This window comes from Pogoniulus pusillus, chromosome 9 (assembly GCF_015220805.1).
Source record: "Pogoniulus pusillus isolate bPogPus1 chromosome 9, bPogPus1.pri, whole genome shotgun sequence".
Lineage (NCBI taxonomy): Eukaryota > Metazoa > Chordata > Aves > Piciformes > Lybiidae > Pogoniulus > Pogoniulus pusillus.
In genome coordinates, this window is record NC_087272.1 from 26724129 (window position 1) to 26738832 (window position 14704).

The following is a 14704-nucleotide window of genomic DNA, read 5'->3' on the forward strand; positions in this document are numbered from 1 at the left end:
AGGGCAAGAGGGAAGGTGAGCCCTGAATAAACATGAGAAAATCAAATCAGAAGATAGAAATTGAGGCAAAGCCAAGACTGGTGGTTCTGCTGCATGTGGAACAAGCTCTTTCCTCTTCCTTCCAGTCCATTGCTTTTTTTCTCCTTGGACAAAAACCTGCTTTAAAAGCTTATGAGTAGACATAAAAATAACAGAAGGAAGCATTGCCTGCATTTGGCACTCTGTAGAAGAAGAGTCTGGTGCTTGCACTGGTGCTGCTTTTGTCAGCTAAAATAAGCCTAAAGTGTGTATTCTGCAGCACTCACAGAAAAGGAGGTCATTGTTTTAGCAGTCAGAGAAAAAGAACACAATCCTTTACGATCTCACCTTTTGAATGTGTTAGTTACTTGATTAAATTTAACAATTTGTATACAGGTGTCTTACTATCTTGCAATTCTAGCATTTTTGTGATAGCCTAATGATTCATTGGTGGGTTTTGCTGTATCCAAAATGTTAATGACACTGAAATTGTGTAGCCTACCTCTGGGAGCAGACCCTAACTCAATTTGTAATTAATTGCGATCCTTTGATTACCAAAACCAAACTTCATATGAAAACTCCTCCAGTTTTTCAGTCTTGAAAATGGTGTTTGGTCCTTTTTGACCTCTGCTTCCCAAGAAGTTTATGGGGGTTTTAATTTTATTGTTCTGTTCAGTAGCATTTTGAGTAGCACACAGGGTTGTTTATTATTCGTGTTACTGTATGCCAGGAGATGACAGCAAGCTTCCATGAACTGAGCTCTGTACCATGTGCTTGGAGGAGGCAGACACTGATCTGAGGAGCTTACAGTCCATGCAGATAGACAGAGGGAAGGATGGAGCATAGCACATAGCAGGCAATTGCTGAGCAGGCAAGGAACATGAGTTACTTGCTGGAGAGCAGCCCTGAGGAGAGGGACTTGGGGGTGCTGGTGGACAAGAAGCTTAACATGAGCCAGCAGTGTGCACTTGCAGCCTGGAGGGCCAAGTAGATCCTGGGCTACATCAGGAGAAGTGTGTCCAGCAGGTCGAGGGAGGTGATTCTCCCCCTCTACTCTGCTCTGGTGAGACCCCACCTGGAGTACTGCATGCAGTTTTGGAGCCACTATTACAGGAGGGATGTGGACATGCTGGAGCATGTCCAGAGAAGGGCTACGAGGATGATCAGAGGGCTGGAGCATCTCTCCTATGAGGCCAGACTGAAAGCATTGGGGCTGTTCAGTCTGGAGAAGAGGAGGCTCCAAGGTAACCTTATTGTAGCCTTTCAGTATCTGAAGGGGGCCTACAAAAAGGCTGGGGAGGGACTTTTTAGGCTATCAGGTAGTGACAGGATTGGGGGGAATGGAGCAAAGCTGGAGATGGGTAGGTTCAGACTGGATGTGAGGAGGAAGTTGTTCAGCATGAGAGTGGTGAGAGGCTGGAATGGGTTGCCTAAGGAGGTGGTTGAGGCCCCATCCCTGGGGGTGTTTTAAGGCTAGGCTGGATGGGGCTGTGGCCAGCCTGACCTAGGGTAGGGTGTTCCTGCCCATGGCAGAAGGGTTGGAACTAGATGATCCTTGTGGTCCCTTCCAACCCTGACTGATTCTGTGATTCTTATCTTGAACATGCTGGCTTCTGCATTGCTACCCTTACTTATGAGGGTCATTGCCTCTATCTCTTCTTGAGACTTTTTTTTACTGAGGTCTAAAATCCTGCAGAGTTTACAGTAGCATTGTTTTCTCTAAAGATCATGGAATTTAGTTGTGTATGAGACTTCCTTCTGTTAGCTCCATTAATTATACACGTCTGTCTTAGTGGGAATGTCATTAAATAACACAGAACTCTCATTCATGAAATTAGCTTCATAGCTTCCCACAGATAAATTTAGATAGTCACAAGCAGATCTCAAAGGTCTTTGAATGTGATAACAATAACATCACAATGCTGAGATCTTCATGTCTATTTGGGGAGGCAGAGTAAGAAAGGAGAGGCTGAGGCAAATGCCAAAAGATGTTAAAGACAGTGTCATTGACAGGTGTGAAAAGTTCTAATTTTTTCCTATCTGTAGTACACAGGATGGAGGGAGCTGTTTGGTTTCTCTGAATGGATATAAAAATGATTTATGAGTTTAGGGTAAAGCATATGTGCTTTTAACACATTTTTATTCTCACTTCTAAAAACAGCAGTAAAATCTGTTTATGAAGAGAAAGGTCTTGGTTTAGATTGTTCTGCAGGATGATGAATCTGTTTTGTGAAGGCTTGTGGGAAGCAGGACTCTTCATTAGAACTGTAGGCTTTTTGGTTCTGCTTCCCATCACTTTTCCCCTCCCTACCCTGTCTCATTATCTTTCAGCTCAGAGCTAAGTATTTGCTTTTCTATCTGGCTTCGAATATTGGTTGTGAAAGCTGTTGTTGCTTTTCAAATAAACTTAGGTTATTCTTCTCATTTGCACTAAAGCCTTAGCTTGAAGGTCATTTTGCACAGATGGGAAAAGTTGCCAAATTGCTGTAATGTAAATGATAATGAGACTTTGTTGGTGATGTTTTTGTTTGTTTGTTTGGGCTTGGGTTTTATGTTTCATGTTGGATCTGAAGGTTGAAATATCTGTTAGGATCTGTTAAGACCTACATTTTCATATATATCAAGAAGTGTTCTTATGTGTAAAATGCTTATGGAGTAAACAGTAACTGTCTTCTTATTATTGCTCATGCAATTACTCTTATCCTCTGTTGTTAGAGCCAAGTTTGTGAAGAAGCTACTGAAGAATGCACCACAAGAATTAACGAGCAGGCCAGTTATGCTGTAAATAAACTCCGTGAGCTAAATGACAAGCTTGAATATAAGAAACAGGCTCTGAATTCCATATGTAATTCACCAAAACCCGACAAAAAGGTCAGTACCTTCAGCATCTGCAGTCTTTCTCTTTTTTGTTTGGTGATATTCTCTGTGTGTTTGTGTAATATCCAGTTGTTTCAGGCTCAGAGACACACCAGATTCTTCTTTCAGTCAGCCTGTTACAGAAAGTGAACTCAGAGCTTCATTTGAATGATTTACTTTCGTAACTAAAATTGCAACTGTGATTTATACTGCTTTGTTTGTCATAAAATAATGACCACTCCCCCAGTCTTGCTGCTTTGTTGGTATCTCTACTCAGTGGTGTCTCTGTCATTCTTCATGGCAATTTACTTCATGTCCCTGCCTCGGAGGGATGTGCAGGTTAACGTCTGCTCCCTCTGCTGGATCTTAAATAGCAGAGCACAGTTACTTCACCTACAGTTCTGACTGGCTTGTTCGACTCAAAGGAGGGAAAAAAAACCCCAGACCTATAAAAATGACTGATGTAATTTATAAGGAGCTAGGGGAAATCTGCAGGGCACACTTTCATTGCTACATAATCCGAGGGATATAAAACTTCAACTCTTTTGGTTTGGATTGAATTTTTTTTCTTTCTGCAAAATGCAGCAGTTAAGCAATCTGAGAGCACATTCAGGTAGAAGCAAATGTTCTGCCTTTGGCTTAGGCCAACTTATTTGCATTGCTACTGAGGATGATGTTACAGGACTGTTGTTTAGATGCAGCTGGGCCAAGTTTTTCAGCTGTAGTGAGATTGGTTTCAAGTGGTAAAGAGTGGGTGAGACCAACAAGCAGTTAAGGCTTCTCCCTAAAATGGCTTCTTACCAGAGATAGCAGAAATGTACCTGGATGTTAGTTGTTGCTCAGGAACTAGGTTCTTTGTACATTTCTTCCTTCAGTCAATGTGAGTGCTAAGATGCTGGTCTGAATAGATTTTGACACCCTGCTAACTCTCTGCTGCTCCAGCTACCCCTACCCTGCCTGGCTTCATTTTCTCTGTCCTTCCCACATCTCCCTTGTACCAGAGGTTACTGCAGACAAGTGGAAATGTGCACAGCTGCTCTGGGGGTGTCCTGCTTGCAGCTGCTATACTGTATGTGTGTCCTCAACTGTAAGAAAATACATTTTGTTTGACACCCAACCACTGCTATTCAAAGTGGTAAAAGCACAGCTGTGCCTTTTTTTTAATGCCTGCATTACTGCAGTAGCATTTACATGTGAAACCTCTGAATACATAGTTAGGGTTGACAGTGTAAGCCTGGGACACCAGTCTTTGGGACTTTATTGTTTTTTGCTTTGGATGTGTGCCCAGGTGGCTAAGAGAGCCAATGGCATCCTGGCCTGTGTCAGGAACAGAGTGGCCAGTAGGATAGGGAGGTTATTCTTCCCCTGTACTCAACTCTGGTCAGGCCACACCTTGAGTACTGTGTCCAGTTCTGGGCCCCTCAATTCAAGAGAGATGTTGAGGTGCTGGAATGTGTCCAGAGAAGGGTGACAAAGGTGGTGAGAGGCCTGGAACACAAACCCTATGAGGAGAGGCTGAGGGAGCTGGGCCTGTTTAGCCTGGAGAAGAGGAGGCTCAGGGCTGACCTCATTACTGTCTACAACTACCTGAAGGGAGGCTGTAGCCAGGTGGGGGTTGGTCTCTTCTCCCAGGCAACCAGCAACAGAAGAAGGGGACACAGTCTCAAGTTGTGCCAGGGGAGGTCTAGGCTGGATGTTAGGAGGAAGTTCTTCCCAGAGAGAGTGATTGGCATTGGAATGGGCTGCCAGGGAGGTGGTGGAGTCACCATCCCTGGAGGTGTTCAAGAAAAGGCTGGATGAGGCACTTAGTGCCATGGTCTAGTTGACTGAATAGGGCTGGGTGCTAGGTTGGACTGGATGATCTTGGAGGTCTCTTCCAACCTGGTTGATTCTATGGTTCTATGTGGCAGGTAAAAAGTTGGTTATTGATCATATGATGTAAAGAATGTTTCTAAAAATGCCAATTAGGTCATTTGAAGGGGAACATCACACACATTTAGTATTATTATTTTTCTTTTAATGTCAAGCTGTGCCTGGGTTCTTTGCTTTCTCTTTGTATGTACATCTTTAAATGGCATCTAACAGTGAGCAAATCATGTGCCAGTCAGGCAAGGAAGGAAAGTCTTGATCTGAGTTGCATGTGGAAGCTGCTAGTGCTAAAAGAAAATGCTCTCTAGAGAGGAATCTTATTTCAGTTGTTTGTGTAGCATTATAGTTTTAAATATGTGTTTTTTAATTTGATATGGAAATATCAAATTATATATCAAAATTATATATTGTTGCATTCATGTGGATGAATCACCTGTATGTTCCTTTGTATTTTTGAGAAATCACAGTATCATCAGGGTTGGAAGAGACCTCACAGATCATCAAGTCCAACCCTTTACCACAGAGCTCAAGGCTAGACCATGGCACCAAGTGCCACGTCCAACCTTGCCTTGAACACCTCCAGGGATGGTGACTCCACCACCTCCCCAGGCAGCCCATTCCAGTGTCCAATAATAGCTTCCTATATCTAAGTTCTTGGGGAGGGTGGGGATTGTACCCCTTCTAAACTAGTGGGGGTTTTCTTGTTGTTTGGGTTTTATTGGGTGGGTTTTTGTTTGGTTGTTTTTTTAAATATATTTTGTTTGTTTTTTTTTCTTATGATATTATTTGTCCTTAGAAACGCATCTACCTTTGAAACAGAATAATAAAACAGATGCAGTTTCAGTATTTGTTTTATGGGTGAAGTAGATATTTACTTACAAAACCTTACTAATTCTTGTGTATCTATCCCTTGGTCCTGGATGCTACTTATGGGAGTCTGTGTAAGGTGAAAGCAGAACAGTCTGTATGTTAATGGTAAATAAATAAACAAACCCTAACCCAAACCAAAATTATTCTGAAGGTTAGGTACGTGCTAGAAGGTTGTTATATGGCTGCTGTGTAGATGATGTTTCATGTCTTGCTTGAGACAAAAATTCCTAAAGAACCAGAAATACTGTAACTCTGTAGAATGTACCACTTGCCTCACAAGTGGGACAGCTAAGACTCCAACTGGACTGTCAGCTGTCATCTTTTTTTATTTATTTTAAAGTGTTGGTTTGTTTTGATGTGTTTCTAATGTCACATATTATGTGTGCCTCCACCTCCCCTTGTCATATTGTCTCCGAGTAGTATGCTTAGTACTTACATTTTGCTGGTGTGATGACATACACTGTTCCTCCTGTATGAGATTATGATGCTGAGCTATGTCTTCATGAGAATATATATCCAAAACTAAAATAAATTATGTGGTAACTTCCTGAGTTAGTATTAGCACAGCTAAGTTCCTAGAAATTGAATCTTTTCTCAGGCTCTTTGGTTGCATCATATGTATCTGAAAATGGTGAAGAGAATGTCTTCAGTAATGCATATTTCAGGCATTTCAATTTATACTGTGTGTAAAACATGAAATGTGTAATATGTGTGTGTGGTATATCATCTAAATTATGCTTTATGCTGATAGTGTGATAATATAATATTAAGTCCTTCTAAGTAATTTTTGTATTCTTTAGGATTATTATGTATTCTACAAGTTTATAATTGTTCTTTCTCTTCCTGCGTTTGTACCTTTTCTCCTCTTTGAATAGTGTCCCCAAAGGCACAGCTAGGAATGTTGCACAAGCTTTTTTCTTACCAGTGATAATCAATAAACTTTGCTCTGCAGATTGTTTCAAAGCTGAAGGATGAAATTACTCTGATGGAGAGAGAGCACAACGACCTTCAGCTGCACATTGCAAGAACAGACTGGTGGTGTGAAAATCTTGGCATGTGGAAAGCCTTAATTGTTTCAGGAGAGGTATGAGGCTTTTTGTAGCTTTTTGTCTTCTAGGCCAGTTTAAACTTGCATGAAGAGAAGAAAAAATACCCTCTGTCTACTTTCTTTATACCTTTGTGTACACAGTGTGTACTTCATATATACTTGAGGGAGGAGGAAAGTCGAACATCTTTTCAGCTCCTCTTCTGTTTCCCTAGTGACAGCTATGATGCGTATACAGAATTTCTAGTCCTTGGGCACTGTTGTAATGGAGTTATAAAACCACCTGCATGTATGTGAACTGGTTTTGGTACTAGGTATATCAATTTGCAATCCTAAGGGCCTTGTTTGACACGAGGACTGACTCCTTTTTTATATTACCATGCTATCACACTTGGGTGCAGTTATCTCTGCTGCATATGAAAGATGCAGTACTTAGCACTTTGTGGTTTATGTTACTATGCTTAATGGCAGTACAATTTCAGGGACTAGAATACCAAGGAAGGAATTGCTTTAAATCCATGAATTGCAGAAGCTAGTTAGTTTATTTGTTTTATTGTGTGTCTGTGTCTTGTTCTGCTTCTCTGTTTGACCATAGGCAGACAATTGTAGAATGAATGTAAAACAAAATGAAAACAAATTATTACCATCTCATGGCTTTCTGTTAACACTTACCAGGAAAGTAACCAAATAAATGCTTGTAACTTAGTAACTAGGCTCCTATCATGCATAAGCAATCTTTGTGACAGTATCACTTCAGAGAATTAAGGATTACCTTGATCTCTACTGGCTTCCCTTCCACTGCTGTTAAGAAAATGTTCCTTAAATAAGTACTTTTCTTGAGATAATTTTTCTTGAAAGAAAAAAAAATGATGTGCTGTTAAATTAGGTTGTGTCTTGAGCTCTTGCAAGTTGATAGGTCTGTCTGCAGTTAAACTCACTGTCTGTAAAAGAGGAAATAAATCCAGCAGGTTAAAAAACTTAAGGTGCCCTTTTGAAAAAACAATTCTCAGTGTATAAATGTCTGGGCTTTGTTTTTTTTTAATGCTGTTTTCAAGTGACACAGTTGAGAATAGTGAAGCTCTTGAGTTGTCTTTAAGAGTTCTGTGTAGCTTTTGAAGTCTGGTTTTTGAAACAAGAGTAGTAGTACTGTGTGCAACAGAAATGGAGAATGGCAGCTTGTGGGTAAGAGGCACCACATAGACCTTCCCAGCATTTCCCTTATTACCAGATTAGAAGGTGGTTTGGCTAAATAAGAGAGAGGTTGGGAGAGGCTCCTAATTACTTGCTGCCTTAAGTATAACTTGTAAGTAGTACTGGATTAGATAATTAAATGCAGGCTTGCATTAACTGTGCTGCTTGCAGCTCTGTGCTTCAATGGGTAAGCTGGAGAAAATGTTAATACTGTAGTTAGCATGTTAATTAATTGCTTGGGAATGTTCTGGCTGCAGTTGATTTCAGGGGATATGAGTAGGTGACATTTGTCTTTCTGTCTGCAAAATACACTGTTGCTAATTAGCTGTAGCTAATGCTTCTGTGCATGTAGTTCTGTGATTTTAGAGAAAGGAAAAATTTGGTGGCCCTGTGGGGTTTTTTTCAGAAAAGCTTAGTAAAAGTAAGTATTGATATGCATTTTAAGCCAGAAGTGAAATAGCCTGTCATCAACCTTTTAAACTGATTTACTAAACCAGTTAAAGGATAATCCATAAATCCCCTAGAATTACTTAAGACCCTGGGGGGGGGGGGGGGAAATGTGTCCCCAAACTGTTGTTTATACTCTCTTATTTTGAATCTTTCAGTCTTAATAGTTGTGAGGCAGTTAAATGCACTGGCTGTGCATATGTGATTCTGTGGGGTGCTGGTACTACCTGGGGGTACTGCTGGTAGATAGCTGGCTAATGATGAGCCAGCAGTGTGCCCAGGTAGCCAAGAGAGCCAATGGCATCCTGGCCTGTATCAGGGACAGTGTGGCTAATAGGACGAGGGAGGTTATTCTTCCCCTGTACTCAGCACTGGTCATGCAGTGCAGCATGCAAGGCTCAGCGTTCAGCAGGAGCACTGGAGTGCATTTTGGCTGGAAGTAGTAGGTATGCTTGTGGCTTCTCAAATGTGCAGTTTGTCTTTAGTGGGCTGCAAGTGTGAAAATGGCAAACGTGGCCCTTGAATGCATCAAGAAAGGACCTTCCATTGGTGACAATACATTACAGCTTCTCTGCAGGTGCCAGGCTATTGTGTTTGGGAAAGGTGGAACTGAAAGGATTGAATGAGGAACTTCTTCCCTGCGAACTGATTGTGAAAGCACTTTCATTGGCTTGGCTTAGCTTAGCAAAAGGCAAAAGGAAACTTCTGAAGACCAGGGTGAGGCTGTAGGGCAGACTTACAGTATGAAAGAAATGAGGGGAAAACCCCTGGTGTTTCATGAGTTTGAATTAATTTGTGATAGCAGTTGTGTGAGGTGGTGCCTGTTGCAGTGATGAACTAGATCTCCTGGTTTAGAAGGCACCCTAACATCTCATTTTTCCGTGTGTTTTTCAGTCAATTCATTAATTTGGAAAAACAAATGCACAATTACTGAAGTTGGTTAAGATTTTTTATTTTTTTTCTTAAGAAGATCCTGAAGATTTTCAGAAAACCAGTCCTATAATTTTCAGAACTCCCTCCAGAGGGATGACTCTCGCTGACAGTTGCAGTTCAGATAACCCTACATGGATGCAAATTCCTGCCCTGGGGATGAATGTGTAATGGAGAAGGATAGGCATGACTCGAATCTGCTCTGTTTTCTGAGTTCATCTCCTAGTTTTCAAAAGCAGCTGCCAGAAGTTGTTTGAGTCTCCTACAAACACAAATCCAGTCTAGCTGAAGGGTAGGCATCGCAGGGACTGTTCCAGGAGATCTTGGTCCCTCTGTGCCAGAGCCTTCTGACCTACATTTTGGAGGCTATTCAAACATCTCTTTCTGCAGTAATCTGGCAGGAGAAAGACAGTTCTCCAAATAGCTGTGCTGGGAACCAGGCACATTTCCAGGCATTCAGGCTGGTGCTTTGTATTCTCTCTGGGTGCTGCCGCAGCTTGCTTGTTGGTTTTTTTTTTTTACATTGAGATGTGCATCCTGAGCTTCAAATCAGGTTTCCAGTGGTCCATGTGCAGCTTTAGGAGGAGTGCATCATAGGGAATATTCTCCATGTATGGCTCTGAACAGCCCTGTAATACAAGGATACATTTTAGTTGAGTGTCTTTTGCAGTGGAGATGTAGCTGTTTGTCGAGTAACCTGCCATTAACATTGTGTTGTCAGACCTTTACAGGCTGCTCAGAAAATGGGGCATAATTATATGAATTTTCAAGTTTATCCTTACCCTAATGGGATTAATTAAATATTCTTAAAAAAAAAAAAAAGAACAAACTAACCAAACACAACAAATCCAAACACAACAAAGCCCACTCAGAAATCCCAAACCATATAAACCCCTTTCTTCAAAAATACTATGTGAGTGATACTTTAGAATGATCTTTCTGTTATTTGCACATCTATTAAGACAAGCATTTGAGAGTTTGGTTTGTCAAATAAAAAGCTATATATTTAATGCATTTATGTTGTTTGCCTTTCATAATCTAGTTCCTTATAACAAGGAAGCAAAAATCTGTTACCTTTAGGACATGAGTAAAGTTGTGGGTGGCTCATCAAATTAAGAAATAATATGGTGACACTGCTGCTACTGTCTCAAAAAATGGATAATTTAATTTCTTCTTTGCTGTAGCTGTTCCATTTGCATCATGTGGATAGTTGCTGCTCCTTCCTGTGGCTCTTGGGCAGCTCAGTTCCTTAGTGTTTTTCTCAAGTTGTGAGCCCCTCAGAAATAAACACCATGTAATACCATGTGTTCTGTGCATGCGAAGTAGCTTAGGGGAGCAGAGAAGTCATTCTCAGATGGCCCAGCTGCAGAGCTGCTGTGCCTGGCATGTGAGTGAGCCTGAGCACAAGCACTGAGAAAGATGAGTGAGAGTAATGGAAGGATAGTCAGGAAAATGGAGTTGCGAGAGATGGGAATATTTGCAAGTATCAGATAGTTGTGTGGTTGGTACATGTGGATGTTTGAAGAAGGCACCTCAGGCAGATTTGCTTGGTAATGGACAGAATTGCAAAGCTGTATATGAGGTGTGTAGTGGCTTGCTGGGGGACTGCTTCAGACTTACAGCATTTTTGGTAGGTTTAGTCCCTTAAAGGTGTTGCTCCATGTGTAGCCTTCAAACTGCAAGAGAAGCAGGGGCAATTGATGACAATTGAATTTGGAGGGCAGTCATCTGGCAGCCTGAATGTCCCACTGTTTGCTTTCTAAGTAGTATACCTTACCTGTTGGTTTTCTCCCCACAAGGTTTTAGAAGAGAATGGAGAACAAGTGCCCTGTTACTCTGTCATGGTGAGTTTACAAGAAGTTGGTGGAGCTGAAACTAAGAACTGGACTGTTCCTAGGAAGCTCAGTGAGTTTCAGAACCTTCACCGAAAACTCAGTGAGGTATGAATCTTAATTAGTGGAGGGAGATGATGTGAATTGCTAACATTTGACAGAATGATACCTGGAGAGGGGAAAAGCAGATAAGAATATAATACTGTCAGATTTTATGCCAGCCTTCTGGCTTTTAGCCTTTTAGAAACAGTTTTCTATCTGCAAATTTCTGGCCTCTGCCAGATGCTTGTAAGACTTGTTTATACTTTTTTTTTTTGCTTTTGCTTTTTTACTGGGCTAACCCAATGTCAAAATGGTATATGCTCTGCACTACCTTTCTGAAGGTATTAGAAAAGGTAGGTTTGGGGGACAGTAAAATACTCTTTTTACAGTGCTTTAACCTTTCTCTCTGATAAGTGATAGATAAATGATGGTGGTGTGCAGGAAAAGGGCTTAGATGTGTCATCTGTCATGTGGGTAAGGGAAGGTGTTTTTCAAGGGGATGTGGAAGGGAAATGAGAGTACAAAGCAGTCTTTTTAAATATCTGTTTTAAACCTTTCTACATGTGTATGTTAAATGAGCTTTCATTTCTCGTACATAGTGTTTTCCATTATTGAAGAAAGTTCAGTTGCCTTCCCTCAGCAAGCTGCCCTTCAAATCCATAGACCAGAAATTCATGGAGAAATCCAAGAACCAGCTTAATAACTTTCTGCAGGTAAGAAAACAAAGACACAAGCAATAGAAGTCTAACTAGGGAAATTGAATCGTGCCTCTGAGGTGGATACTGTCTCTCTGTTGACTGGAGAGCACAGAACAAACAGTTCGTATGTAAGGTTTGATATTATAAATGTCATAGTTGCCTAACATGCTGGAAGTGTAAATGAGTTTGGTTGATAGTAACCATTCCTCCAGTGCTAAATTAATTTTAACTATAAAAAACAGAAAATCTTCTGAAATAATGAATAATTAATCCTATAATTGCCCTGTTTAACTATAACACGTCTCAACAAATTTCTTACCACTTAGAACTTTATTTGAAAATGAGGTTGAAAGACTAAAACATTTAATTACAGTATTTCTAATACTTTAGAACTAGCTTCTTAAAGTACCTTTGAAGTGGTTTTGTGAGACACAATTTTCTTTCTCCTCATTCTACCTCTGAGCCATATCTTAATCAGCTTTATTGGATGGCCTGACATCCTTTGTTCCTTAACAAGAAATATTTGATTGATGCATTGTTTATGTCATTATTTTTCTTTCATAGAAATTGCTCTCTGATGAAAGACTCTGCCAGAGTGAAGCACTTTATGCCTTCTTGAGCCCTTCCCCAGAGCACCTCAAAGTTATTGATGTGCAAGGAAAGAAGTCGTCCTTTTCACTCTCCTCATTTCTAGAGCGACTTCCTGGAGATTTGTTTTCTCATCAGGAGGTACATGGTAGAGATGTAACCTTCCCAAATTTAATTGTTGATCTAAAGCAAGCAGGGAGAGTCATTAATGCAGTGCATTCGAATGGCATGTAATACTGGAACGCATTTCCAGAGGTAATTTGTAATTTACTGTAAATGAACAAAGAATCAGTAGTAAGACCTGTCCATGAATTTAAAAGGTATTTATTAATATAGTAAGATTCCTTCCCTTGAAAAATAGGTATAGGCATATGTGTAGCCTAGGGGAAATAAATAAACTGTAGTCTGCGTGGGGTTGTTTTGTGGGAGGTGTTTTTTTCTAGAAGAGTTTTGTGCCTTTGGTGCTTGTGACATGTATTTCAGAGGCTCCTCTTGACAGGGAACAGCTCTGTGTCCTTCATTTCTAGACAATTTTGGAAGCAATGCTAGGTTTGACAAATGGGAATTTGGCAAATGAGAGAATTTGCAAATACAGATTGGAGCCCATGTGAGCAAACCAGTTGGAGAATTTGATAGTAAGACATAAAAAAAAAGTTCATCCAAGTGCAGCAAAGAATAGATCAGCGACTAAAATAGCTCCTTGACTAAAAACTGACCATAATTCCATTCTTCTCAGCTCTTCATCATTCATGTTTCACATATGCAGCCTCCCAGGAGCTGTTTCTTTTCCCCTTTTTAGTTATATTTTGTATGAAAAAATGCTTTTCTTACATAATGTAGTTGTCTGCCATGGATGGGCCTTCTGCAGGATAGTTGTGGTTTAGGGAACTTGTCCAGTTGCAGCCTGTTAATAGGCAAAAAAGTGGTCTTGCATCTCTCAAGAATAAGAAAAAGCTGTCTGTTTTCAGTTTTGAAAATGGCACTGTGTTTCTGCCTAGATCATGGAATGGGTTAGGTTGGAAGGGACCTCAAAGATCACTAGTTCCAACCTTCACCACAGGCAGGGACACCTCCCACCAGAACATGATGCTGAATGCTTTTGTCTCAGTTCAAAAATATAAAGAAAGTTCAAAACTAATTTTACACTTCAACCAAAGTACTGTGGTTCTAAAAGCAGACCTGTGTTCAGTACAATGGCTTAGGTAGAAGCAGCATAACAGCACAGAAGCATGAAGCTACTCGGTTTTGAATTAAATGGCAGACTACTTCCTCAAAAAATAACCCACTCTGCACCTATCCTGTGTTATGTGAGTGTGCAGGAGGATGTAGTTAGGAAATATGGTTGAAGGAAAGGAAACTTCTAATGAGAGCGCATGAGAGAGGATAGAGAACAAAGAAATAAAGCAGAAAGGAAGGAAATGGTACTGAAAAACTGAAGGAAGTTGACAAAAAAATGGCAACAGAGGAGTTGGAACATAACTTAGTTAAATGTAATATTATTTCTTTCTTGTTCCTTGTGCCACTAGGAGCTCAGTTTTGGCTAAATTGTATTATAGAATCACAGAATCAACCAGGTTGGAAGAGACCTCCAAGATCATCCAATCCAACCTATCACCCAGCCCTAGCCAGTCAACTAGACCATGGCACTAAGTGCCTCATCCAGTCTTTATGCCAGGCACTGTGCAAATACAAAGACTGCTTTGCTTCACATCCACCTTCACTCTCATTTCTTTTCCTTCTCTATCCTTTAAAGTAAGAGAATACAAACGGAGAGAGTATAGGAAGCTGTTAGACCCTCTGAATCAATATGGGAAATGTCTGTCCTAGTTTAAAAATAAAGATAAAATTAACTGGAGGGAGGAGAGTTGTGAGGCTGTTTGGGATCAACTCTAATTTTTCTTGGACACACTTTGTCTTTCATGGTTGAGATCAGCTGAGTCTTGCTCAGTGATACCATTTTGGAAAATGTACTAAAGCAATTGAAGTAGAATTAAATAATTTGTTTCAAGGCCATTAATGAAGTCAGTTGTGTTAGAGTACACACTACAAAGCTGTTGCAGTTGTTCTCTTTGCAACTAAGAATTCCTGATTTAGTTCATGTTTTGGACTTGGTAGAAGAGAGTGCTCTGGTATAGCACTCTTGCCCTTTTTATGTCTCTTTTTGCATTTTAAAGCATTTTAAAGCTACAATGTGAGTTTGAGTGCTGTTTCCAAGATTCTATATTGCAGCAATTTCAGATCTCTCATATAAACAGCATCTTGGACAGGGCCAGCTTTAGAACCTATTTCCTAGTTGTCAAGATTAAACCAGATAAAAA

The 14704-nt window shown here is 40.5% G+C and overlaps 1 protein-coding gene across 1 annotated transcript in view; it reads left to right on the plus strand.

Moving 5' to 3' along the window:
• The window catches only part of SNX25 (sorting nexin 25), a 76580-nt gene that overhangs the window by 52274 nt on the left and 9602 nt on the right, over positions 1–14704 (plus strand). The window contains exons 10-14 of the mRNA XM_064149004.1: positions 2734–2889; positions 6566–6697; positions 11026–11166; positions 11700–11813; positions 12363–12527. Of these exons, the coding sequence (XP_064005074.1) occupies positions 2734–2889; positions 6566–6697; positions 11026–11166; positions 11700–11813; positions 12363–12527 (708 nt within the window). The remainder of the gene's footprint in view (positions 1–2733; positions 2890–6565; positions 6698–11025; positions 11167–11699; positions 11814–12362; positions 12528–14704) is intronic.